Source organism: Grammomys surdaster, unplaced genomic scaffold (genome assembly GCF_004785775.1).
Source record: "Grammomys surdaster isolate TR1022 unplaced genomic scaffold, NIH_TR_1.0 239, whole genome shotgun sequence".
NCBI classification, from domain to species: domain Eukaryota; kingdom Metazoa; phylum Chordata; class Mammalia; order Rodentia; family Muridae; genus Grammomys; species Grammomys surdaster.
Window position 1 is genome coordinate 5,847,564 of NW_021604684.1, and position 27,428 is coordinate 5,874,991.

The 27,428-nt window shown below is 39.6% G+C and overlaps 1 protein-coding gene across 2 annotated transcripts in view; it reads right to left on the reverse strand.

The window, feature by feature from the left end:
- The window catches only part of Malt1 (MALT1 paracaspase), a 52,800-nt gene extending 30,739 nt beyond the window's left edge, over positions 1 to 22,061 (reverse strand). Inside the window, exons 1-7 of one of the 2 annotated variants that reach the window (XM_028774245.1) lie at positions 21,835 to 22,061; positions 14,831 to 14,997; positions 8,570 to 8,691; positions 3,175 to 3,334; positions 2,502 to 2,680; positions 1,999 to 2,095; positions 1,425 to 1,457 (exon numbers count right to left, since the gene is read on the reverse strand). In XM_028774245.1, coding sequence (XP_028630078.1) covers positions 1,425 to 1,457; positions 1,999 to 2,095; positions 2,502 to 2,680; positions 3,175 to 3,334; positions 8,570 to 8,691; positions 14,831 to 14,997; positions 21,835 to 22,061 — 985 coding nt within the window. The remainder of the gene's footprint in view (positions 1 to 1,424; positions 1,458 to 1,998; positions 2,096 to 2,501; positions 2,681 to 3,174; positions 3,335 to 8,569; positions 8,692 to 14,830; positions 14,998 to 21,834) is intronic. The other variant, XM_028774244.1, reaches the window with a different exon arrangement.
- Positions 22,062 to 27,428: the final 5,367 nt, after the last annotated feature.

The window sequence follows — 27,428 nt, forward strand, 5'->3', positions numbered from 1 at the left end:
ATGAGATACAATAAAGGATACTGTTCACAGTATTTGTCAACCTATCAACTATAAAATGTCTAGTTTTGCAGGCTTCTTGAGAAAAAAAAGAGTTGGATATGATGTTTTCCATTTGAAAATTTTAGAGGAACTCTATAGCTACATTGTCATCTCTATATTCCAAATAGTTATCTGAAAATTATTGTTTGCTGTTTTTTTTTTTTTTGAGACAGGGTTGTAGCCCTAGTTATCCCAGAACTCACAGAGATCTGCTTGCCTTTGCCTTTCAAGTGCTGAGATTAAAGCACGTGCCACCACTGACTAGTTGTTTGATTGTTTTTATCATTGAAAAAACAACTGCATAGTGAATTGTACCATTATAGAAACAGCAGGGCAGGGTAACAATCACATGCTCATTCTGAAGCCAAACAGCAATGCTCTTCTTATTTATTCTTGAGGGTCTCTTATGTTAGAAAGTTTATAGAAACAAACACACATGCAATTAATTAGGCAAAATATATAAGAGAGAAAAGGAGTTTGGTTAGGATTTCTGTACACGGCTTCCCATGTAATAAGATTAACAGATGTGGGATTAGAATTTCTTATAAGGTAATTCTGGTTTGAACTATGATTAGAATAAAAACAGTAATTATTAGTAGTTTACATGCTACATATATAGAGATGAATGATAGAAAATCAGGAAATGTATAATATAACATTACTCATCTTACTTTACCCAAGTAGAACCTGAGAAAGACTATGTAAGCAGCAATTGAAAAAATACTTTGCTATCCACAATCCTAATTTTTCAAATCAATGTCATAGTACACGAAAGGAAGGTAGTCTAAGTTTTAATATTTAATATGACAATTTAAGTACAATGTTTTGACTAATTAAAATAAGAAGTTTATGCTAAAATGGATTTTCAGTTCTCTTCCCATGGTGAAAGTGGCATGTAAATAATCTAAAAAACACTGTAGTTTTGAAAATCCTTATCAATATTATCTTCAGAAATTTAATAATTGATAAAATGTATCAAATAATATATCCATCCTGAAATTTTTATAGAAACTATGTTTGCCATTAAAGGGCATCTTAAGAAATAAAATAATGTAAACAAATACTTATTTAATGTTTTAAATATATTTTATTACAATAAAAATTAACATTAAGAATTACCAATATTCACTATTTCAAATAACTTATAGAGAAGCTCTGGATCTTATGCACAACAGGAAATCAGCTGAAGATTACTTTAGAAGTGTCTGTTTACTAGTGAAAATGTACAAAACTTTAAGACATAAGACACAGTGTTCATCAATAAAAATGACTTATTAGAGCTAGTATTTTTTCTATCACTGCACTTAGTGAGCTAGGACATTCCACCTCTCCCCAGAGTAACCAGTATGCAGGAGACTTGGTCTCAAACCAAAGGATTACACTACCTTCAGTGCACTCCACTGCCTCATCTGTTCTTCCTTATGTTAGAGAAAACAAATTTGAACATATTGTAACTCATAATCTTAGGAAGGGTAGTCATTAAGTAAACACCACAGAATCATGTTGTCTAAGCGACACATGCATCAATATGTGTAACAGAACAAATTTCAAAATCACACAATTCACAATAGAGAATACTGATCAATAATTATTTTTCATTTACATGTCTCTGACTTTTTATGTTTTATTGAAAATCGTTTTCACCAAATCAATCCTTTTCTAGTTCAGAACTACAAGAAATATGTTTTGATACAAATATTTATGAAAGACTGTAATTCTAAAAAAATAACTAGAATAGGATAAATAAAATCATTTTCAGTTATTTTGTTTTGCTCTTTGTATACAACTTAGAAAATTAATTTAGTATGAATTCTCTAAAATTCCTGTATAAAACAACGTAACTCCTTATATATGATGCTATTAAACGGCATGGGGAAAAGAGCAGTAGGGTTTGCTTTGCTCACACACTCCAGGGTATATAGCTTTGATCTTACGCTTCAGAATGCTAACATGGCTTACCTATGATGACTTCTACCTTCTTACTATCTTGACTGTCTCGATCGTTATATACATGACACCAGTAGGTTCCTTCATGTTCTAGATCCACATATGGAACCTGTATCAATATCAGAACATATATTTTCTCTTCAACATTAATTTAAAGATTGTTTAAAGTAAAAGTCATTGTATTTAAAAATTTCAAAAAATTTTTCAAAAAATACAGCATTTCAAAAAAATTATACATCCTTATACTATCATCATTCACTAAGCTAAATATTAGCAGGCAAATGGTAAAAAGTTATTCTAGCAGTATAACGTTTGGTACAATAATATTTGACATTTTATATTGAAGCCTTGATTGAAATCCTGTCCTGTTACAAACAAGAAACTAATTACTGAAACATAAAGAACTTGAACTAAAAGTACTGAAACATTCCAAAGAATATGAATTTAAGCAATTCTTTTACATCTTAATTGTATCATTTATTTTATAAATTAACACCCCCAAATCAATTGCTTACCGTGTAATGCTTTTTTGTCTCATGTGTTAATGGTGACTCATCTTTGAACCACTGGTAGTGTGGCATAGGACTTCCAATAGCAACACACTGTAACAACAATGTGCTGCCTGGCATCAGCCTTTGGGACTTTGGTTCAACACAGATTTGCAACTTGGATTCTGAGATGCCATCCATACTTCCTTAAATTAAAAGAAAAAATAAAATCTCTGGGTTAAACTTAAAACATTCCCTATAATTTAAACAGAGATATGTCTAAGTCTACCCTTTAGTTTTTATAGTCTTTAAAACCATATTTAAAGACATTTTTTCATGAAATTCCCACAAATGTTAAGAGACGTTCTAAAGAGAAAAAGAATATTGTGGTGAACAAAAACAGTTTAGAAATACTGAGATAACAGGTGGGCAGACTGAGGAATATGGAAGTAAGGGGAGAAACTGAGCTTGGATTACAGATGCCACAGTTAAATGGACAGGGCCACAAACACCAGCAGCTTCAAGCTGAGCAGCAGGCACAGGAATGAGAAGGGCCCATGTCATCTTAAGACACATAGAGAATGACAATCAAACCACGTGGAGTCAATTCTGAATGACTCATGCATGGCTTTTATGCTCTGGAGTCATTTTAAAACAAACATTTAAACAAACAAAACATGTAACTTCACTTATCACTCACCCTGGAAGCTGTCTGTTACTTCTGCCACATCACACACATCCAGCTGTGACCATTGGCTAAATTCAAAGGTGGAACTGTTGTTAACCCGGCAGACATAAAAGCCTGCATCTTTTATATGCACGGTGTTAAAAATAAGTTCTGATGAATTTCCATATGGGATCTGCAAAAAGATCAGTAAGAGGGCATGCGTGAAGAATTCATCAAAAATCCAGCTTATAATACATGCTGTGTAAAATCTATGATTTGATTACGGATCTTTGAAAAGTATGTTTCTTTTTTTCTTCAAATTCTAAAATGTTTGCTAGTTACAAAGTAAAAAGTAAGATTTTGAGGACTAAAGTAAATCCACAGTCTTTAACAAATCCATCCATTAGACAGGTTAACTGTTTCCCAGATTTGAGCTCACTAGTAGGAACCCATCATTAAAATAGTACACCTATTTATACAACTGCAACTTTTATAAGTAGCATAAAAAAAACACTATAATAGAACGAAGAAAACAAACAAGCTATTATTTTCCTTTCTGGCCAAATTAACTATGACTACATGGATAAACTATTTTATCTTGGGACTTCACTTTCTCATCTACAAAATACTTAAGAAGAGAGGCTGCTTAACTCAAGCTATATCCAGCTTCTCTTAAGTGTTTGACTTCATGGAAGGCATAGACATGATAGGAAGGAATGGCCATAGTAAGGTTTCTTTCATTTTGGTCTGAACTTGAAGTAACGGTTAGTTTGTGTTCACTTCATGCTAATCTCAGATTAGAGTAAATCTATCATAAATTCTCTCGTTTTTATCTTCATAAAGAAGACAGACTTTCACAACGAACAAACATGGCGAGCCTTCCCCAGTTTACCCTTGCTCCTCTAAAACACCTTTTCTTTTTTGAGTGGCAATGGTTTATTGTTTTGAGACAGGGTCTTACAATATAGCCCTGGCCAGCCTTGAACTCTGCCTCTCTGCCTCCCAAGTACTACCATTAAAGGCGTGTGCAATCTGCCCAGAATCTCATCTTTTATGAAGAGACACACTTGATTTCTCATAAGTTAGAAATATAAGCCTCATGCTGGGTGGTGGTGGCGCACATCTTTAATCCCAGCACTTGGGAGGCAGAGGCAGGTGGATTTCTGAGTTCGAGAGTTCAAGGCTAGCCTGGTCTACAGAGTAAGTTCCAGGACAGCCAGGGCTACACTGAGAAACCCTGTCTCGAAAAACAAACAAACAAAAAACCAATAAATAAATAAATAAATGCCTCTAACTCAATTAATTTAGCGAACTATCATGAATAGTTTAAAATTTTTTTCTGTTCATTTATTTATTGTAGTTATGTATGTCAGGATGCACACATGCACATACACTATGATGTATGTATAATGTTCAGAAAACAACTTTTGGGAATCAGTTCTCTTCTTTGATCATGTGAGTCTTAGGCATGAAACTCAGATCATCAGGCTTGTCAGCAAGAGCCTTTTCCTGATGAGTTGCAGATCCAAGTTTTTCTTCTGGTAATTTTTTTTTTTTTTGAGACAGGGTCTTTCTACATAGCCCTGGCTATCCTGGAATTCATTATTTAGACCAGGGTGTCTTTGAACTCAGAGATCCACCTGCTTCTGTTTCTGGAGAGCTGGGATTAAAAGCATACACCACCATGCTTGGCTCCCATCTTTTTAAATTTTAAGATATAATTTATTTATGTCATTATATATGTGCTTGCCTATATGTATGTATGTATGTATGTATGTATGTATGTATGTATGTGTGTATGATCACCATATGCATGCAGCACCTGCAGAGGCCAAAGGTGGCTGTCAGATCTCTTGTATCTGCCATGTTGTTGATAAGAACCATAGCTAGGCCCTCAGGGAGTGCTCTTAACTGCTGAGTCACTTTTCCAGTCCCTACTAATCCATTTTACAGACTATTTGCAGGGCAGAAGCTCAGAATCTAAGAGGGAAAAGTTTTTTCTTCTCAATAACCCATCTTCTCTGAAATTGTTCCTGCATTTTTTTCTTGGTTTTAGCATGTTTATACCTTTTACGAAATAATTTTCAAAAACATACTCTAAATCCTTTCTATCACAAATTAGCCAACAAACACTTTTTTCTATGCCTCCTTCTTAGTAGAACTGAAGAAGTTGGTCATCCCTTTCTTCTTGAATTACTTTTTTGCCTTTTATTCTTCTCTTTTGACTGTTCCTTCTTTTAATTTCATTCACTATATACACTCTTATTGTTGTCTTTCTAGATATACAAACTGAAAGTGTGACTCACTTGCATGTATAGTAGGCATGGTCTGAAGTTGCACTCTTATTTTTCCTCCTAGTCACAGATCTCTCCAGTTTTCTCAAACAAACAACAAACAAAACAAAACAAACAAAAAAACCTACAGAATAAACATGGTCAAGATACTCAAGTGGAAAAGTACAGAGTCCTCTTCAATTTTTCTTTTTGCTTCCTCATGCTCTTCATATGATTTACCAGTCTGGCTAATTCGAAACACATGTTCAAGTATGCCCTGTGATTCACCTTCATTAATTCACTGAGACCACACTACAGGTATTTTTCAGCAGCCCAGGAAATAACCTGATTGCTTTCCTGTTCTCTACCTTCTTCAATTGACAAGTTTTTATGTAAAAACAAACAAACAAACAAACAAACAAACAACTCCTCCCCTCAAACATAAATCCTTTGTTTAATTTAGGCAGTGGTGGCACTTTTAATCCCAGCACTCAGGAACAGAGATAGGCTGGTCTCTGTGAGTTTGAAGCCAGCCTGGTCTACAGAATGAGTTCTAGGACTCCCCAGGGCTACAGACAAAGAAACCCTGTCTCAGAGAAAGAAAAATTCCTTGTTTACAAACTCTGCTGGTTCTTATCCTGTTACCATGCTGCTTATGTTCTTCCTAGCTCTAAACTCACAAAATGACCAGCTAACCAACCAATCAACCAGCTAACTAAGTAGAATTAAAAGACATTTAAAAATTACCTCTTGGCCTTGGTGCCTGAAAGTTTGGATTCCCTAGTGTTGGGGAATTTGAGAGCAGGGAGGCGGGAATGGCAGGATGGTGGGAGCACACCCTCATAGAAACTCCCAGAATTGTATGGATTAGACATGACAGAGGCAGGCCGCTAGAAGACTAGATTCCAGAATTCAAAGAAAAAATTATCTTGATACTAAAATTTGTCTTGAGAATTGTATATTGCAGAATACTCAGCCTTGTTGTATCTACTCATCAAGCAAGCTGAGCAGAACCTCTTATGTCCCGGAATTTCAGCTAGATGCAGTGAAGACACAGACATCAGAGGCTTATCAATTTACTCTTCCCCCTGCCCCTCTTCTAATATCTCAATGCCCATAACCAGCTTGAAGAAGTTAATGAAGAGTCGGCGCCCCTATTCCCTGGGCTTGGGGACTGAGGTGGTTAATATTGGGCTGTCTTTCTAGGGAAAAGTAGTGGTTTTGTTGGAACAGGGAGGAATAGCTAGGATTTATTGCATAGCCATAACCTATTGGTAGAAATATGTATAATTGTTATTAAGCTGAAGTTATAATTTCTTAAATGGTACAAAATTTACTTTGATTTCAAATTTAAGGTTTTCTTAAATGGTACAAAATTTACTTTGATTTCAAATTCAAGGTTTTCACTGGTATGAGTTTCTTTCTTTCTTTCTTTCTTTCTTTCTTTCTTTTTTTTTTTTTTTTTTTTTTGGTTTTTTTGAGACAGGGTTTCTCTGTGTAGCCCTGGTTGTCCTGGAACTCACTCTGTAGACCAGGCTAGCCTCGAACTCTCAAACTCAGAAATCCGCCTGTCTCTGCCTCCCAAGTGCTGGGATTAAAGGCATGCGCCACCACCCGGCTTGGTATGAGTTTCTTATTGATATAAAAGTGAGATTAATATTGTTACTCTCATAGGCATTGTGCCTATGTAACACATTTAGGAATACAAGGCTTAGATCCAGTCCTTCTTTAACTTTTTTTTTTTTTAACTGATTTGAGATGGTTAGCCTGTGAGTTAAGGGCCTATAGCAAATTCATGGCTCTGAGTTTATTGTTAGGGTGTTTTCTATATTTTATTTAGAAATAGCTGAGAGGAGTTAACAGACAGCAGTCCAGATTGCCTTACATGGATAGTTGGCTTTCAAAACGTCAGAAGTCCAAAGAATTGACGTTAAAAACATTTCTGTATTAATGTTCATTTTGATTGAAGACCTGTCTGCTCCTGACAGCTTCCCTGTCTTGGATTCTAAGAAGAAATGGAACGTCTTTGGAGTTACTCCAGTCGTGGTGAGACAGCCACTAGGCAAGAATTGTCTCTTTTCACCTACAGACAAATTACTGTCCAGAAAAGGACACACTTGCAGAATAGTCAACTGATTATATCTTCCAAGACAGAGGAATCAGCCCTTAATAATTCTACATCACTAGGTCTGTCAGATGATCCTGGGCCAGAAGGCTGAAGAGCGGATGCTCCAACATTTTGTAGTATAGGGACTGTCCAGGTATTCAGTGGTCTCTATAAATGCTAAGTTTTAGAAGCTATGCTTTGTGCTTCCCGTAATTTCAGTTAATTCAGTCATTCTGGATTTCTGACGGGGTTGAAGACTTATAGTCTCATAGCCAGTCCCAGCTATTTATTTTGAGAGAAAAGACTTGAGAGGATGGTTTTCAGCTGATATTCATTCTAAAGCTAAGAAAAAAGCCAGGTTCAGAACTAAGTCTTTTAGTTAGGAGAGATGACAGAGGTTTTGTTTAGTCAACAAAATGTTGGACTGGGTATTAGGTCTATCTTGTACCTTACTGATACAAATTGGTATAGTTATGCTCTAATTGTATTTTGAGAGAAAAGTTGTTTTTTTTTAATTTTAAAAGAAAGGGTGGTATGTAGGAAGAGCTATGGTGGGAGGAGTAAGGAGAGGAAGAGGAGGAGTAAGGAGAGGAGAAGGAGAGGAGGAGCTAGGAGATGAGAGAGAAAGAGAGAGAGAGAGAGAGAGAGAGAGAGACAGACAGACAGACACACACACGGGGTGGGGGGAGGAAGGAACATGGAACATGGAGGCGGATGTTCGTGTGTCTCCACCAGTCAAAGGTAGTTGGTATATCTAGGTTGGGTATTGGGTTACACTTCTGATTGTATGGGCATCTTGTTATTGAGCATTACCAAACTTATAAAGCCTTTGATTAACATTTAAAAAAATATATATTTTGGGATTTGCTAGAGATTGTTGTTACACAACTTTATGAATATACTGAATGTCACTGAGTTGCACAATTTAAAATGATTAATTTTATGTTGTATACATTTTACTTCAATGAAATTAAGTTCTATAGATGTGTAACCAAGATGTATGTAAAACAAAGATAATAAAACTCAACCCTGTTTTTAAAAAAATTACCTCTTTATTCATTTTGAACCATTGATACTGTACAAAAGGATGTCCAGTTGCCCGGCAGCACAGTTTTACAAACTGTCCAGCCAAAACTGCCTTGGATTCTGGGTTTACGGTGATCTTCAATCCTAAAACGACAACAACAAAAACCAAACCAAAGTACACAACAAAGAAATATTTTAGAAACAGTTTTTATATTCGTCTTTATAATAGATAATTTATTTCTTCTCTGTCAATATGTATCTTCAGCTGAAAACTTTGTAAAACAAGAAAAAAACTTAACTGCAAAAGACTTTGATATACTCGACTTCTCCATGGTTGGGAAGGAAAACTACTTGCCACATTTTTCCAATTTTAAGAAATACTTTTCTCCCTATACTCTAACATTTCTGAGATTGGGATGCATCTTTTAAGACACCTGCTAGGCAGACGTCATATTACAGTTCTCAATGTTACTGCATACAAATATCTGGTCATAAATATTCATATGACCAGCATTCAACTGAGTTAAATGCCTAAGTAGTGCACAGGCTAGTTTTTTGTTGTTGTTTTTTTTTGTTCAACTTGACATGAACTAGAAACACCTGAAAAATTGAGCTGGTGTCTAACTAGAAGCTTCACCCCTCCTGATTGGTGTTGATGATACTCTGCATACTACCAATTGAGAAAGGCAATTATCAACATCTCCCAGCTACAAACCATGTAACCTCTAACAGTGACCTGTCTGCAAGATATAATGGTGTAAGAGCAGCACAAATGTCACAGGAGTAACCTTCCACTTTTGATTAAATTTAAAGCCTTCCACTTTTGATTAAATTTAAAGCCTACCCCATGAGATGGAATCCATTGCTGACATTGTTAAAATGATGAAGAACCTGAGACTAGATACGTCATGGGCCAAGGGGGAATACTATTATTCTGCAAAAAGAACATAGTAATAAAATGACCCCTAGTGACATATTGGCATACTCATAGATCAGAATATTACTCAACCCTCATCATAGAAGCTGCTTCTTGCAGTAGATAGAAATAACACAGAGACCCACAAGTGGACAATGTACAGTGAGAGACTTTGGAGCATTGTCTTCTTTTTTTTTTTTTTTAATTCTTCTCTTATATATTACATCCCTACTACAGTTTCTCCTCCCTTCTCTCTCCAAGTCCCTACTTCCTCCTCTTTCCCTCTCCCCCAGACTCATGCTCTCCCAGCCCCCATCTCCTTTCAGAAAAGAGCAGGCCTCCCAGGGACATCACCCAAGCATGGGATAACAAGCTACAATAAGACCAGGCACACACCATCACATCAAGGCTAGATGAGGTAACACAGTAAGAAAAGAAGAGTACCACAAGCAGGCAATCAGGCCAGCCCCTGTTCCCACTATTAGGAGTCCCACAAGAACACCAAGCCATAACATATATGCAGAGACCTAGGTCAGACCCTCACAGGCTCCCTGATCTCTGTGAGCCCTCAGGTCAGTTGATTCTATAGGCAGGTTCTTATGATGACCCTGATCCTCTTAGTTCTTCTTATCCTTCCTCTTGCTCCTCTCACCTTAATGTTTGGCTGTGGGATTATGCAGCAAGCACTCAAAGCCCTTCCCCTCAAGGCCAGGTATCTCTGCAAAGGAGGAGGTGGAAAGAGTCTAAGAGCCAGAGACAGTGGGTAGCTCTAAGGAAGCAGTGTCTTCCAGAAACAGCACATATGAATTCAAAGACACTGAGACACCAAGTGTAAGACCAGCAGAGTTACACCCCTAATCAAGAAGCTATTTGTAATTGATGCCAGCTGGCAAAGAGAAAGCCAGTTTTCTAGAATGGAGTTGAATAGATCAATCACAGTCCAGGGCAGGCCCCCATGTCCAGGAGTAGTTGGCCAGGTTTGGTTTTGTTTGTTTGTGTGTGTGTGTGTGTGTATCTTTTTTTTTTTCTTATTGGTTGAGTTTTGCGTTTTGTTCTGTTTGTTGTTAGAGAGAAAATAAAGTTGGGTAGGTAGGGAGGTAAGGGGATCTGAGGAGTTGAGGGAGGGGGAGGTATCAAAATAGACTGTAAGAAAATGGTAAGGAAAAAGCTGTTTACATTCCGTTGTTGTTGGTGATGATGGTGTGTGTATATGTAAATGTGATGCACAGGTGTGTCTGCAAGTGTATGCACTTGTGATGAGCACCAGGCACATCAAAACTAGAAGCAGTTTAACAAATGATTCAAGGAAGACAGATCTAGAGCAAAGTAGTCAACCTCTGTAGAAAAGTAGGGACAGCTCATTCCTAGGGGCTTCTTTAGAGACTGTATTAGGTCCAAGAACTTAGGAGCACATGTTTCAGAATGAGCCTGCACTTATCTTCAACTGCATGCTAGTGGCAACTAGAAGTGACTCCCAGCTCGGCCTTGGCTACTTTCAGCTTTCAGAACAAATAAAAAGAAATCTAAGTTAGCTTCTCAAAAGTCAGGGACCTCTATGCTACAGCTATCTCTTAAGAGCTATCTCTGGCTACGGCTCCATAACAATTGGAACAAAATATAGCAAAATCAGACTCAAGTTCTTCCTTTAGTCAAAATGAATCTAGTTTCCTCTTCTTGCATTTGGACCTGAAAGGTCTGATAAGATGCTCATAGCATCATCTACAGAATTCATCCTACCTTAACCACACCTCTCTGCAAGGACTACCAGAAAAAAACATTGCTTTCTGTGGAATAAGAACTAATGCTTCCTGTAAAATGGCATAAGTACAAAGAAAGCACTAGCATGCTTTGCATCTTCATTAAAATTTAAGAATGCAATACACTAAGCCAGGTGTGTGTGGTGGTGCATGCCTTTAATCCCAGCACTCAGGAGGCAGAGGCAGGCAGATCTCTGTGACTTTGAGGCCTGCCTGGTCTATAAATCGAGTTTCAGGACAGCCAGGGTGATTATATACAGAGAAGCCCTGTCTCAAAAACCCTGAAAAATGCACAAAAATGAATGCAAAGTACTAAAATGGAAAACTGGAGATCAGATAAACTTATTTACACACACTTTTTTTTTTTTTTCCCAAGACAGGGTCTCAACTATATAGCTCTGGCTGTCCTGAACTTACTATGTAGACTGAGCTGGCTTCAAACTCAGAGATCTGCCTGACTCTGCCTCCTAAATTATATATTTTTTTATAGTTGTTCTAGATTTGATATGTCTGTACTATTAAACAAAGACCTTTTAATAAACAAAAATAATTGCCCTGTTCATCTCTGAATTCAAATACTTGATACTTGAGACCATGAAGAGAATGGAATACAAAAGTGTTCAAAGAATAATTCTGAGCAAAGTCACTAATTAAACTGATTTTTGTTAGAGCTTACATTTTTCTTAAGATAGTCTTATTCTTAGATTTGTTATCAAAACATAAAAAATACTTTCTATAATTATTTTTTGTTTGTTTGAGAAAGTATTACTCTGTAACTAAAGCTTGTCAGGATGCACTCATGTAGCCCTGGCTAACTCATGGCCATGCTCTTACTTCAGCTTTCTTGAGTCCTGGGATTACAGGTATGAGCTATCATTCCATGTGACCATGTAACTCTGTGAAGCAGAGGATTTCCCATTCACTAAGCATGAGAACTTAGTAGGCAGTTTAGTGCATTAGGCTGGTGGAGTTCAGTCCTTATACTTTAGGACATTCATTGTTTAGAAATGGACAACAATTGCATGTGGGGCATCTGCATTAACAGTTCACTGTTCCTAGTCAACAGGCCTAGTTGAGGAAGCCGGACACTCAATCCAGTATACTCCAAATAAGGCATATAAAGGTATATGGTAAAGCAGAGCACGGCTGGGATCCATGTTAACCTCCCTCATAATCTAAGACACTTTGTATTTGTGGTCAAGTCTGGTTACATCTCCAGGATCTGTTGGCTCTTTTTCTTAACCAATCAGTCTATTTTTGTTTGGTGACCCATGTGGTTCCTGGAAAGCTGACTCAGCCTAATTCCATTCTTAGCTTTAAGCCAGGCATATCAGCACATTCCATGTCCTTGGCTACAGTGACAGTATTAGAGACAAGCAAGTGAACAAAACTAATTAACTAGAATAAACCTGCGTTATGCTTAGAATTCTGGGACAATGATAAATGTCATCCTAGGCTAGGTGAGTGTCAGTCTTAGAAGGAAGTCAATATGAAGAAAGATGAGGAAAAACATTAAACTTACAGCTCTTCTCTACCTCTTAGGAAGCCTATCTACTTCTGGGTGTTTCAGGTAGAAGAAATATATTACTTTCAAGACATCAATTTGAGTTTGGGTTTCTCATAGGTGTACCTAACAATTTACTACTATATCTTACGTTTCTAATTGCTCATATTAAAAATGTATCATAGAGCTGGAGAGATGGCTCAGTGGTTAAGATTGTTTAGTGTTTTCACCAAGGATGTACACTGAGTGTCCAGAACTCACCATTAGGTAGTTTATAACTACCTATAACTCCAGTTCCCAGGTTCCTATGCCCTCTAGCCTCTAAGAGCACCTGTATACAAGTGGTAAATATACATTTATGCAGCTGCATATACATAAATATAATAATACACATAAATAATTTAAAAGATCATAATCAGTTTGGTTATATAAAGAAAAATTAGTACAACAAAATTATATAAAATAGATACCATCAAGCCCAAAGTTTTCAGCCCTTCTAGGCTTGACTGAATTCTTTGTTCCTAATGGGACATATTGCCAAATGGAATCCTGGAAAGGAGGCTTACACTGCTGTTGCTACCGGGCAATGTTTGCTTATTTGAAACAGGATCTCACTATGTAGTCTAGGCTGGCCTTGAACTCTTGATCTTCCTGGGAATACAGATATGGACTACCATACCTGGCCTAATCAAACAACTTTAATGACATGTCCTTTTTCTCTTGATGTTACTGTAGCTGATCAATTCCACCTGCAGCTATATGGAGGACGGACTGTTTTCTAATTTTTAAGTATCCATTTCTCCAGTCTGTTTTTTTAAATTTTGCATTTTGTTTTTATTTGTGTGTTTGTGTTTCTGTGTATATGCAGGTGAGTGTAGGTGATGTCAGAAGTCAAAAGAAGACTCTGGACCCCCTGGAGCTGGGGTTACAGGCAATTGTGAGTTGCCTGATGTGGGTACAAAGAACCATGCTCTGGTCCTATGGAAGAACAGCAAGTGCTCTTAACTGATGAGCTGCTATCTCTCCTTTCCCAGAGTCCCTCCCCCCAACAATAAACTTGGTAATTTAGGAGGCGCTAAGGAGAGGAAAGGCAGAGGAAGAGGAGGAGCAAGGAGCAAGAGGAGTCAGGATGTAGGAGCCATGGAGAATCACTTGTGGGTCCATGACAGTCTTGGGCAATGATTTATATTTAAGGTTAGATATTGGGAAACACCTCTAATTGTGTGGGCATCTTGTTAATTGAACATTATCAAACATATAAAGTCATTGGATAATCTTTAAGCATTAGAGTCTCATTTCTACTGGGTACTGCATAGATGGCAGGATGGTCTGGGCTCAGCCAAGCATTGTGGAGACAGCCTGGTAGATTGGCAGAGCCATCTCCCATGCTGGCTTCTCATGGGTGGCAGGGCCGGTGCTTCTGGCCCACTTGAGCCGAACAGCTAGCCGAACAGCTAGTTGAACAGCAAGCCGAACAGCAGTGTGCTCCAGCTGCCGCTCATGGCCTCAGGCCTTGCCTAGTTGGGAAGATGGTGGCCCATAACAACAAGCAAGATTGGGTGCTGCCATTTTAAATATTATCTTTAACAACTTTATATGTGAAAAGCCTCACTCAATACAGGTATAGTAAGAAAAATTCATATAGCTAACATTTCAAAAGTAATACAATGATAAAAAATAGTGAACATCTGACTACCTCATCCTTATATACATATGCATAAAAATATTCACTGTGTTTTAGGCTACACTGTTTCAGTATATGTTACAGAAACATAACATGTAAATACTTTAGCATACAACTTCCTAGAACATAGGCATCTTCTGGACTACAATATTATGGCATAATTCTCTAATATCAAATATGTGGGTTACACTCAAATTTTTAAAATAATTGCTTAAAAATGTTTTGTACGGCTTGCTTCCTGAACTACAATCTAACACTTTTGATGTCTCACCATGGGGGAAAGAGGGAATGAGGCTCTTCTCTGCATTTATATTTTCCAAAAATGCGGAACACAATTTACCTGGTCAAAAAAGGCATTCTTCTCTAAATTTGACTCCATGCCTTTCTGAAGAATAGTCCTGAAAGGGGGAGGGGGAACCTACCTGGGGGGCTGAGAAGCTGAAGAACCTCAGTGTGTTCCAAAGCCTGTAGGAAGTCGCTCAGTTCTGTGACTGTACATCCTCTTTCACCCATTAGTTTCAGTAAACACAAACTTGGGCTTCCCTCTGGCTCCAGTACTTTAAGAGAACACTGTTCCAGGTCCAGGCAACTGAAACAACAGATTTAACTCATGATATGTCTAATTTGTAGCTGGACCATTCATTGTAGGTGCTGTACAGAGAAAACCTTGGGTGGTAAGAAACTAATTATATCATGAAAGCTAGGGCCCTTCCCTCCTCTCCACCCTCCTCCAGCATTCCTTTCTCTCTCTAGTCTCTTCCCCTCTTTAGCTCCTATAATTATTAAGTCTGAAGGATGGAAGAAAAATTTAGTCTTAATACAGATCAAATTTTTATCCTTCAATTGAAAGTGAGGAAAAGGCCAGAAATTTGCTTTACTCCTTCCTTCTTTCCTATTATTTATTTAGAGACAGAATCTTACCATGTAGATCTAGCTGGCCTGGAATTTGAAATATAGACCAGGCTGACCTTGAATTCAGAGAGCTATCTGTCTCTTGTCTCCCAAGTGCTGAGTGCTAAATCATCACACCAGCCCTCTTTTCTACTCCCCTCCCTTTCTCCCTCCTTTCTTCTCCTTCTTCCTCCTCTGTTTTTGTTTTGTTGTTGTTTGTGACAGGATTTTTTGGTATAGCCTTGGCTGTCCTAGAACTCATTCTGTAGACCAAGCTAGCTTGGAGCTCAAAGAGATCCACCTGCCTCTGCCTTCTATGTGCTAGGATTAAAGACGTGCACCACCACTGGCCAACCATTTTTTTTTTTAACAAAGAAAGTATTTTTATTTGTGTATCACAGACTCTACAGTTAACAGTTGCTGTCACAATCAAGGCACAAAAGGTTTGAAAAGCTAAAGATGATCATCACTATTGAATTTATTTATTGAATGATTATTTTAGAGATCATTTCTGGTATATTTCCAGGTGAATCTTAAGCATGATATATGTCCAGGTAATAGAATTGCAATTCTCTTTACTTTTTCTTTAAAGATGAAGTAGAGTATGACCTAAAATAAAGGCACTAACTAGTAGGCTAGATGCTGCTGTTGTCTGAAAAGAATAAGTCCTTCATCTATTGAGGCCAAATAACATGAATGGATAGGAACAGTGTGAGAAGTATTAAGAACACAGAAGCAATTATCTCATAAAGATACGGAATAGGATAATCAATGTTATAAAGTCAGCAACTCCTTCAGTCTTCTCTCTCACTCCAACATTGGGAACCCCATGATCAGTTCAATAGTTAGCTATGAGCATCTGCTTCTGTATATTTCAGGCTCTGGCAGACCTCTAAGGAGACAGCCTGGAGGAGCTGAAAGGGATTGTTGCCCCATGGGGAGAGCAACCAACCAGAGCTCCCAGGGTCTAAACCACCAGCCTGGGAGCACATAGGGAGGGATCCATGGCTCCAGCTGTATATGTAGGGGAGGATGGCATTGTTGGGCATAGGTGGGAGAGGAAGTCCTTGGTCCAGTGAAGGCTGGATGCCCCAGTGTGGGGGAATTCGTAGGTGGGGACACATCCTCATAGAAGCAGGAGGAGGGGGGATGGGATAGGGGGTTCCTGGGTGGTGGGGAAATGGGGAAAGGGGATCACATCTGAAATGTAAATAAAATAGCCAATAAAAAAATAAAATTAAAAAATAATAAAGTCAGCAACTTTTCAGGGCCCTTGCTAAAGATCATATATTAGAAATAAGTTACTAAGTTTTTAAATGACTATGAGATTCATAAATACATGAGTGCAGTATACAAAATACATGTTTTAGGATTCAGAAGTTTACCAGGTACTGACTGATACACGAAATTAATATGCCATCTCATCAGATATAACCAAGGGATATCTCAATTCATATAGACAAAAAGCTTAATAGCCAGAGTTCTTCTTCCTAACAAGGAGTAAAGATCAAATTAAAGTTAAATACTTCTGTTCCAAAACAAGGTATAAAGATAAGAGTAGGATTTTGTACCATATTGTTTTACTGATTTGCTGCATCGGCACTCATTGGCTTTGGGCTAAGGTAATGTGTATACATACCCAAGTTTTACCTTTCCTTTTTTAGTTGTATTCTTGTAAGAGTGTTCTTTGATGTGGTTTCTATAAACTTGAATTTGGAATTTAAAGAATTTCTTTATCACAAAATCAGGTGAACTTTGCTTTTAAAAATTATTTTTAGGTGCTAGAGAAATGGCACAGTGGTTAAAGTGATAAAGAGAACTCGGCACCCCTCTAGACATCTAAGGTCAGTCCCTAGCACCTATATTACATAGCTCACAGCCACCTGTAACTCTAGCTCCAGAGAATTCTTTTTTTCACTTCAGACAGAAAAGCAACTGGAGGGGCTTAAGTAGAGGAACAAGCTTAACTTAAGTTTTTTTTTAATTCTACTGTTTTAGGTTCAGGTGGCTTCAGGCTTAAAATGTTCTGTGCCTCAGTCTCCCCAGTGCTAGAATGACACGTTGTACTTGTCATACGTCACTTACTTTTTCTTTGAGACAGGATTTATGTATCTTAGGCTTGTCTCACAGTCCCTATGGAGAGGACCTTTAACTTCTAATTCTCCTGCCTCTACCTTCCAAATGCTAAACACAGGCATTTGGTACCATATGTGGTCTATGTAGTGCTGGGGATGGAACCCACCCACACTAGGAAAACATTCTATCAACTGAGCTCCAGTCCCAACTTGCTTATTAATATCTGGAAAGAAGCACTGTTATTGTTGTGTTTAGGGCAGTGGGGTAGGAAGTAAAGGAGAGAGAAATCAAGAAACTATTAGAAGAAACTGGGTGAGACATGTAGGCTTAACCTTAACCTTGTATGGCAGAGGATGCCACATTCTAAATATATATTGAACATAGAGCAATCAGGAATTACTGACAAAGATGATGTGTATACAAGTAAAATCAGGGATGACTGGATTTTCTGGTCTGAACAACTTACTTAGATACAGATAACTAAGGGAAAGAGGTTTTTAGGAGAGTAGCTATTAAGTTTAGGACATGTTACATTTAAGATGTCTATTAATCATGCAAGGAGATGGCAATAGCCACTAACATTCATATATCTGTGAAAAGTAGATATTTCTCATTATACTCAGCTTGACTGTATTCAAAACCCTGAGTGAAGGATAGTATTAGAGGATAAGGTAGAAAAGCACTTAGAAATAAAAGCATGAGTTCCCACACACTTCAAAATTCAGACCGATGAGACAGATAATGGGAGACACTTTCATTCATCTTTTCAATACGTTTCTATTTTTATTATCTGCTTGAGGGTAGGACTACTTCAGCTAAAGAACATCTACACTGCAGACAAGCAGCAACAGATGGTTCCCCCTTGGTTCATGTTTCACAGCTCCACTTTCAAGCACTCTGCTTAGAGGATTTAGATACTTTAAAGCTCTCTGAAAGTTCTGTCAATCCTTGTAGTTTAGCCGTTCCATGCACCACCAATTAACATATGCTGGAATACTAAGAGTATGTCTAAACTGGCAGAAGGCAGCACCCAATTTTATCCAAGCATAGTGGATCCCTGCACCTAGAAGCAGAGGAAGATCTCTTTGTGTTCATGGCTAGCTTGGTCTACATAACAAGTTCCAGGTTAGCTAGGGCTATTAAAAGTACCTGATACTAGATCAGTTTGAACAGAATCCAGGATCAGTAGTTATTGGAAACTAGACTACAAGCAAAGATCCAATCTGAATCATCAATAATCACACCAATAGTCACATCAATTATCAAATGTAAAAAAACATTTATGATATTCCTAATCTCTGAGGATAGTGCTGAATGGACTCTTCCTATGATTTATATTATTAAATTCTCATGTAATTTAAAGAAAGATGTAAAGACTGATAGGAAAATGTGACAAGAAGCTGAGCATGGTGGCACTCAAAACACAGAAGGGAGAGGATCATAACAACTTTGAGGCCAGCCTGATCTATGTAGTCAGACCCGGTCTTAAACCAATAAAAAAGAAAGAGAAAAATAAACAAAAGAGGCAAAAGTCTGAGATTAGGATGTGAAGTCAACAACTGAGGAAAGCACTTTACATTCTCCCATGATTTGTCATATACCCTCAACCAGAGGAAAAGGCTTTATGACCTTCTATCATCAGATGCTTTCCTTTCATTAGTATGAAGTCATTTGAACTTTTCAAAAAATATTAAACATAATAATAAGAATCACCAGCTGACCCTGTGTATTCCTTAGGCTCATATACTCCAGCCCCAAGTTTTCAGTGCTAACTTCTGTTATTGTTTTTCAGACAGCGTCTTATTATGTGGCACTGGCTAGCAAAGAAGTCACATTGATCTGCCTACCTCTGCTTCCTGAGTGCTGGGATTAGAGTGCACCACCATGTCTGGCTTTCAGTACAAACTTTTAACGGCAACTGATTCTTCTGCTCTCAATTGGTATGAGTTTAATATTTCCAGATTCTCCAATCCTCCCAACGCCAATTAACCCAGCCAGAGCTACCTAACCACCATCTTGGAAGACTCATCAAACTATAAAACATGGTTTTATATAAACTATATAAAACACTGTATCAGACTCTCTACTTTGAATTCTAAGATTCTAAAGGTGAACAATAAGTAACTGGCCTTCTTTCTATACTACTTCTTCTAAAGTGGCTTCAAACTGTTCCTTAAGTTCCCCCCACCCTAAACAATGTTTAACACTATAGTCTACTTAACAAAATTGTACTGAAGGTTTAGGAAGGAAAACCTAACAACCTGCATGAAGTACCCACTCCTTTATAGTCCAGTAGCCATGCTTCTTTTAGGCAGCGCTTGGTATATTGACTTTTATGTCTTTTATGTCTTCATCACCACGCAGGCTCTCTCCAAGAAGCCTAGGGCCTTCAAGAACTGGATTTACAATTAACACTGTAATACTCTGGAGATCTACCCACAAAGGAAACAATTTCTTGTAGTATGTAAGTCTAGAACTTGAGAAATTTATGAAGCTTGAATGATACTTTAAACCTACTCTGTATAACCCAAAGCCGAAGCTATTTTTCCTAGAGCAGAACTCATGTCCTCTGTCTGCTCAGCTCTGCTAGTTCGTTTATCTGACTTCTCCCAGACAGGGTCTCATGGACCTGATACTGGTCTTAAACTCCTTGGTCCTTCTGCCTCTACTTCCCAAGTGCTAGGTTTATAAGTATGTGTTACCGTGTCCAGCTTAGTTTGTCATTTTCTGATTTTTTAAAAATCAGGCAACATGAGCCTTTTCTACTTGAGCTGTAATTCCATAGCAACATCATTGTTTGTCTCAGTCCTAAACTCTGAAGCTCACAGTTGTTGGGAATGTTAAAGTAGATAATGCTTTTAAACAGCACACTGTATATACTAAGTGTTCAACAAATGATATTAAACTCAACTTAGCATTCCATACGTTACTGTGATTGTTCCCATATAAAGGTTGATTAGAACTTCTAGCTAATAAGAAATAAATACAATTCAACAAATACAATTGTGAACAAAGGACGTCTCTCTCTACTTAAGAAGTATTTGCCTAAGAGAAGTTCTATGTATAGCACAAAATAAGTAATGACTTCTGTTCCTAAGCTTATAAAGATGTATACAAATAATTACAGTAAAATTCAAAGCTTAGTTGTTTGACAAGAAAATGGAAGAGTTAAAAAGGACAATGGTACAAAGTGGTGGTCCAAAGTCCTGTTAGGGGATACCCAGTGCAGTTTCTAAGGCTACTTTCAGGTTGTTTATAGGGTTAAAACATTTTTTTTTCATAACAGTACTAAGACCCTATTTTCTATTTATTCTTAAAGGAAAAGTTTCTAGAGTTCTGATACTTATGATATTGCAATAGAATGAATCAAATATAGGAAAAAATATAGCTCTGCAATTAAATTAAGGCACCATAAAGATGTTCAAGGCATTCAGCAGTCTGAGCCAAGAAGACTGCAGCAAGATTCAGATCAGATTGGTTGATGATAGTGTTTCAGGCCACCTCAGGCTACAGTGAGATCCTGTCTCAAAAACCAAGAAGAAAAAGACTTCAATATATGATGATGCCAGTTTAAAATCCCAGCACTAGAGTAACTGAAACAGGAGGACTGAGAAATCTGAGGACAGGTTAAACTACACAGCAAGATCTTGTTTAAAAAAAAAAAAACAAAAACAAAAAACCAAACCAAAGCAAGCAAGCAACCAACCAAAAACCCCAAAGCAACAGATTTAAAAAATGTTAACCAATGCTCTATTTGGTTTTGGACAAACTTTTTCTGAAGAAAAAACCTGACATCATTTCTGCTACGATGTAAGAATTACTTTTAAGATAAATATTTTAAGAGTTATTAGTTTTACTTTCGAATAGAATATCCGTACACGCCTGCAAAATATATAGAATGCACACAAAAGTCTTCAATAATTCTCAGTGGGGAGAAGTCTTGAGATCCCAAAGTTTAAGAAACGCTGACTATGGCACCATATCACGTCAGGGGTCCCTTTTCTCAGCAGGAAAAGTTTAATTTCTTAAGAGTCTAATGTTCGTAGTGAAGATTGGTAAACTCGTGGAACTGAAGACGATGAGTTTAAATCCAGTCTTTTCTCTTCTTCTGTCTCTCTACTTAACCTCCAGGAACCCCTGCATGCTTCACCCCTCTACCTGCCCGGGTCCCTCCAGACCGCCCTTTGGGTACCAAGAGCTGTGTCCACATTACAGTCTTTTGCTTTAAAACCCACTGGGATTACAATGTTGCAGATAAGCGTTCCTACACTTAACACAATCCGCGTCAACTTGCAGAGATCGCTTTCCAGCTTGAGGGGAGAAGGGTCGGGAAGATGTGAAGGGGCTACTGGGCCATCAGGGCCAGTCAGTCCCTTCCCGACCCTGGAGCCCACGTCGGTCTCGCGCGACTCTTTACCACGGAGCACACCCCTCCGCCCACCTTGAGGGTCCCACTCACCTGAGCCGGAGGCGTCCCCGACTGCCCGCCAGCTCGGCCAGCTGCCGCCAGCCCCGGCCCTCCGGAGCGCGGTCCAAGTTCTCGCTGAGCCTCCGCAGCAGCGGCTCCGGCAGGCGGTTGAGGGTTGCGCCGGCTGGAGGGGAGGTCGAAGGTCCCGAGGACGCGGTCGGGGGCTGCTGCACGGCCAGGGGAAGTGAGGCCTGCAGCGGCTGCCCCCACAGCGACATGGCTACGCCGGTGGCCTCGACTGCCCAGCTCCCGCCGGTCACCTCGGGCCTCTGCGTCCGCGCACCTTCCGCTTGCCTCTCGCCGTCCCGGGAGTCGCAGGAGCGGAAGGAGAAGTTGCTGTACAGCGAGGCCCTCACAGGAAGAAGCACTGCTCCCGGGCTGCGAGACAGGTTCCCTTCAGAAGACGCGCAACGCGCTAGCCGAAGAGAGGGGCGGGGCCTCCCTGCTCGTGTATGGGCGGGGCTTGAGTGGCGCTTCTCCACTGGCAAGGAGCGATGAGTTCGGGGGCGGGGCGTAGGGGAGGCAAACAGTTTCACCTGTAGTGACCGGGGCGGGGTAAGGGGCGGGGCCTGGCTTCGGGCTGTGGGCCGCGGCCTCGTCACTGGGGAACGCTAGCCTTGAGGGCGGGGCATAGTGGGCGGGGCGTGAGGCCGCACCTCCCCTGCCGCTTCTGAGTCGGCGGAGCAGGAAGGGATGGGTGGGTATAGTTGTTGGAGGAAGCGGTGGAGGAACTGCCACAGCTAGGAAGCCTGCGGCGTAGGAGCTTCCCCGGACCGTGGGAGGATGCTTACCTCACACCGGAGAGGGTAGCACGCGCTTCCCGGAGGCGCCCCCACGCGCGTCCGCTCTCAGCAGACCCTGGGGCTTGCGTATGTGCGGAGTCCTTCAGTAGGCCACCAGCTCTCCACATTGGGCAACCTCAAACGCTTCCTAGGCAAGTGGAGCATGTTTGCCAGAGGGAAGTAATGGAGCTGGAGATTCAGATACTCATAAGGGAATTGACCAAAATCTTTTCGAGAGTTTTTAAAGATTGAGTTTCTTATTGGAGGATTAGGCAGTGCAGTTTGATGGTGAGGCTCTGGTCTATCTAGCATGTCTAAAGCTCCAGACCCATACTCAGCTCCACAACAGCGAGCAGCAAAACCCAAATATTTCTGGTGTATTTTAACTAATTAGATCCTGGAAATATTTTATCTTAGCAGTCATGGTGTGGTGTCCTCGGGTCAAACTGTCACACACAGTGTTCATATGCTAAGCAGTTCCCCTGGATTATATAGACTAACAGTTCTCAACCTTTGGGTCATGACCCCTGGGGGGGCGTAAGTCAAATGACACTTTCACAGGCGTCTACTAAGACCATTGGGAACCACAGATTTTATATTCCAGTTCATAACAGTAGCAAGATTACAGTTATGAAGTAGCATCAAAAATTTATGGTTGGGGGTCACCACAGCATGAGGAACTGTATTAAAGCATTAGGTAGGTTGAGAACCAGTGATCTAGACTAAGCTTGACAGGACCCACTCTTAAACTCTTGCCTCACCTCATCCATAGCAAAGGCTGTTTGTTAACCCTTTGGAAACTATAGGCTTGTTTGACATAGGAACAAACAACTGGTGGCCAGTCAGGTAGTCCCAAGATATAAGCCTTTCCAGCCCAGTTTAGCTTGCCGTTAGCTTTTCATCATCCCAGATGGCAGGGTTGGTTTTCTGCAGCAGTATTTTGAATGACCAGGTTCTCACAGTTGTTGGAAGGATGTGGGTTTTCCATACTTGTTCCACCACGTTCTAGTACAGCCAATCACTGAGGTGTTTTGTTTTTTAAAGTCCAGTTTAAGTTCAGAGTCCATGGGCATAATGACTAAGCATGAATGTGGATTCAGAAAGATCTGCTGGGTTTGATTTTATGACTTTAGTAAGTTGATTTCTGTCCCTCACCTGTTAAAATGGAACTGGGTTATATTATATAGAATTATGGCCAGGATGAAAACATTTGATGCTGTAAAACACTCAATTCAATGACTGGCACATACCAGGTACTCACAGGTTTACCCTTCCCAGTATACAGAGGCCTGTTCCACATTTAACCTGAATTGGAAAACTTTCCCTATCTCTTCTAGTGCTTACATTTTTCTCAATCATTGGACAATAATTTTTTATTATCTATGTGTCCATTATGGACGGACATTAAAAGCCTTCTAGATGTGTATGTTTGTGTGTGCATATGTGTGTGTGTTTGGGAGATAGACTCTCATTTAGTCCAGGCTGCCCTTAAACTTCTTCCCACTTCACCTCCCAAGAGCTTGGATTATAGGTATTCACCACCATGCACAGTTCTATGCAGACCTGGGTATGGAGCCCAAGGCCTATCAAATGCTACATAAACACTCTCAGCTCTGTTACATCCCCAGCCCTAGCTTTCCTAATCTATTGACATTCTACATTTTAATTTAAATTCAATAGACTTTTATTCCTCCTTCCAAACCTACTTGTCTACAAGTCCTGCATGCATGCTTATGCTGTTTACCCTGTGGCTATCCTTTCTGGTTTCAGCCCATGTTTACTTAGTACAGCTCAGCTAAGTATCATATTGACTCCTTTCCCATTCCCCTGCTTTCATGTGCCTCTCACATCACCCACCTCCTAATCTACACAGTCATCTTTCCCACTACTTTCCACTCAGTACTTCGACAGACATTGCATTCTTATGGTGGATCTATTTCTCCTCTTAATAAAAATCCTCATATTTCTACCACCTAATTTTCACTTCTGGGGCATATATGTGAGTTTATATTTTGATGCCGATACTTATTACTGATATCCACGTGGGTGAGTTATTGAACCTGTCTGAGCTTTCATTTTTGTGCCCTTAAATAGTGAAAGATACTGGTGCCTATCAAGATGATGATTGGGAGAAGTAGGCACAGCATATACATTACTTAAGGGTGGGAATGCCTTAGGAATGCATCATGAGGTGACTTTTGCTGTGTGAACCAAGTCTCATGGGACTACAGGTGCAGTCTGTTGTTATTCTAGTCTGATTTCTGTTGCTGTGACGAATGCCCCCACCAGAAACAATTTAGGGAGGAAAGGGTTTATTTCATCTTACCATCATCAAGGGAAGTCAGGGCAGGAACTCAAGCAGGGCAGGAACCCATGCAGAGACTTTATAGAGAATGTGGCTTACTGGTTCGCCTCCATGGCTTGCTCGGATTGCATTCTTATACAGCTGCTCAGCAAAGGCACTGCCCACAGTGAGCTTGTCCCTCCTACACCAATCAGGAATGTGTCCCTCAGACTTTCCTACAGGCATTCTGATAGAGGCTTTCTCAATTGAGATTCCTTCATCTTAGATGACCCTAGCTCTGCTCTTCTCTTCTCTTTTCTTTTTTTCTTAAAAGAGACTGGGTCTGACTATGTTGCCCTGGCTGGAGTGCAGTGGCTATTCATAGGCCCGATCCCATTACTGCTCAGCATGGGAATTTTGACCTGCTCTGTTTCCAACCAGGGCCAGTTCACCCATCCTTAGGCAACCTGGTGGTCCCCCACTCCAGGGAGGTCACCATATTGATGCCAAACTTAGTGTGGACACTCAATCGTCATAGCACACTACAGCCCAGAACTCCTGGACTCAAGCAATCCTCTTGTCTCAGCCTCCTGAGTAGCTGGGACTACAGGCATGCACCACTGCACCCAACCATCCTAGCTTTTCTTAAGCTGACAAAACAAAACAAATAAACACACAAACAAAAAAAACAAAAACCAAAACAAAAAACCAACAACCAAACAAAAAAAGAACCTAGTCAGCTCAGTTGTTGACCACCGTGTTATGTGGTGTATATCTACTTTATTACCTTTAACATTTGACACATTAATTTTAGGAACAATTTAATAACTTAGCTTCTTTTTCTTTATCAACAGTTATATTTGTTAGACTTCAGCGTGCAGCTTAGAACAGACAACACCAGACCAAATGGTTCCAAAGGGGAGGGGGTTTATTCAGGAGATAGGGAAGAGGAGAGAGAGAGCAGAGAGGTAGAGGAGTAGAGGCTGGCCATGACCACGTGGAGAGAGGAGGAAGGGAAGGGGGAAGGGCAAGGAGACAGAGAGAAGCTAGAGGCAGGAGAGTAAGAGAATAAGAGAGAGGGGAGGAGGCAAGCAGCCCCTTTTATAGTGGGCACGCCTACCTGGCTGTTGCCAGGTAACTGTGGGGAGGAGCATACCTGGGTGTTGCCAGATAACTGTGGAGGTGGAGTTTAGACAGAATACAAACAATATTCAAGTGAAGACAGGAGAAAATTTGTGAGTGGAGATGTGGCTTTGATTTTTAATTTTCTAAATCTTTAAAAATCCATTTACTCGCCGTGCGTGTGTGTTCACAGAGGAGCAGACATGTAGAGGTCAGAAGACAACTTTCAAGAGTCAGTTTCCTTCTTCACTGTAAGGGTTCCTTGGATTGAACTCAGGTTGTCAGGTTTGGCAGCAAGTGCCTTTACCGACTGAGCCTTCTCACTGGCTTCTAAATGTTCCTGAAAGATCATGCATGTGGACAGATAATAAATATCCTTGGGGGTTTTTCTTATTAGCTGAAAGGGATAAAAGTCTTTGTGAATCAGACAATTTGCCAGGAGCTCATGGTTGCAGTCTATAAAAGTCTGATGATGTACTCTTGTAAGACTCATGGATGTGGACATTGACTCAGGTTTTTTTTAAACATAATTTGACTGTAGATGTCAATCAAAAAGGATAGATGCTCTAGTTCATAAATGAAGTGGTCCTACTTGGTATGGGAGAATACCTACAGGCCTTTGGATCTGTGTATGCTGAAAGTAAGGGAAATCAAAATAATATAAGTTATATGGAATTCATTGTCTCCATCCCTTACTCCATGTCTACATGACATGAGTGACCTCTCTGACTCACCCCCGAGGAGAGGCCATGAAGGCCACACTCAGACACAATACTAGCCCATTCTGGTTTTGATATTTCCTAAAGAGCTGAGGGAAGTATCTTATTTTGATTGTGACTTAGGCATAGTAGCTAAGTGTTCCAACTCCGGTGTCCCACACCCTACTTTTATAACAAAACACCTAGACCTAAATGCTTCTATTTACTATGAAGACTACACTTGTCTAAACACATCCATTCAATTACCATCCAGTATTCACTGGGTGCCTACATTGTGTCAGACCCTGTGCCAAATACTGTTGGAGGATAGTTTTGCTTTACATTGAATTCATGAACCTCATCAAATCCACAATGAACATATGACAAAGATTTCAATTTAACTCAATGTCTAGTGAGGGAAGATATTCCAAAGATGTGATTAATAGTGATAAATACACATGTGTTGCTTCACAGACACAAAACTGCCTTTTTTTTTTCTCCACAGAGAAAGAGGGAATCAGTGTGTCTACCACTTTATAGAATTTACTAATGAGCATGAATTGCTTGCATTGCTGCCAGGTTTCCAGGTTACCTTCTGCTTCTCCATGTTATAAGGTGGCCTAGTCAAAGACAATGCAAAAGACAGAGGCAAGTGCTTGCAGCCCCATGGATGGAGAAAGAAGTGCTCTCTGGAGCTGA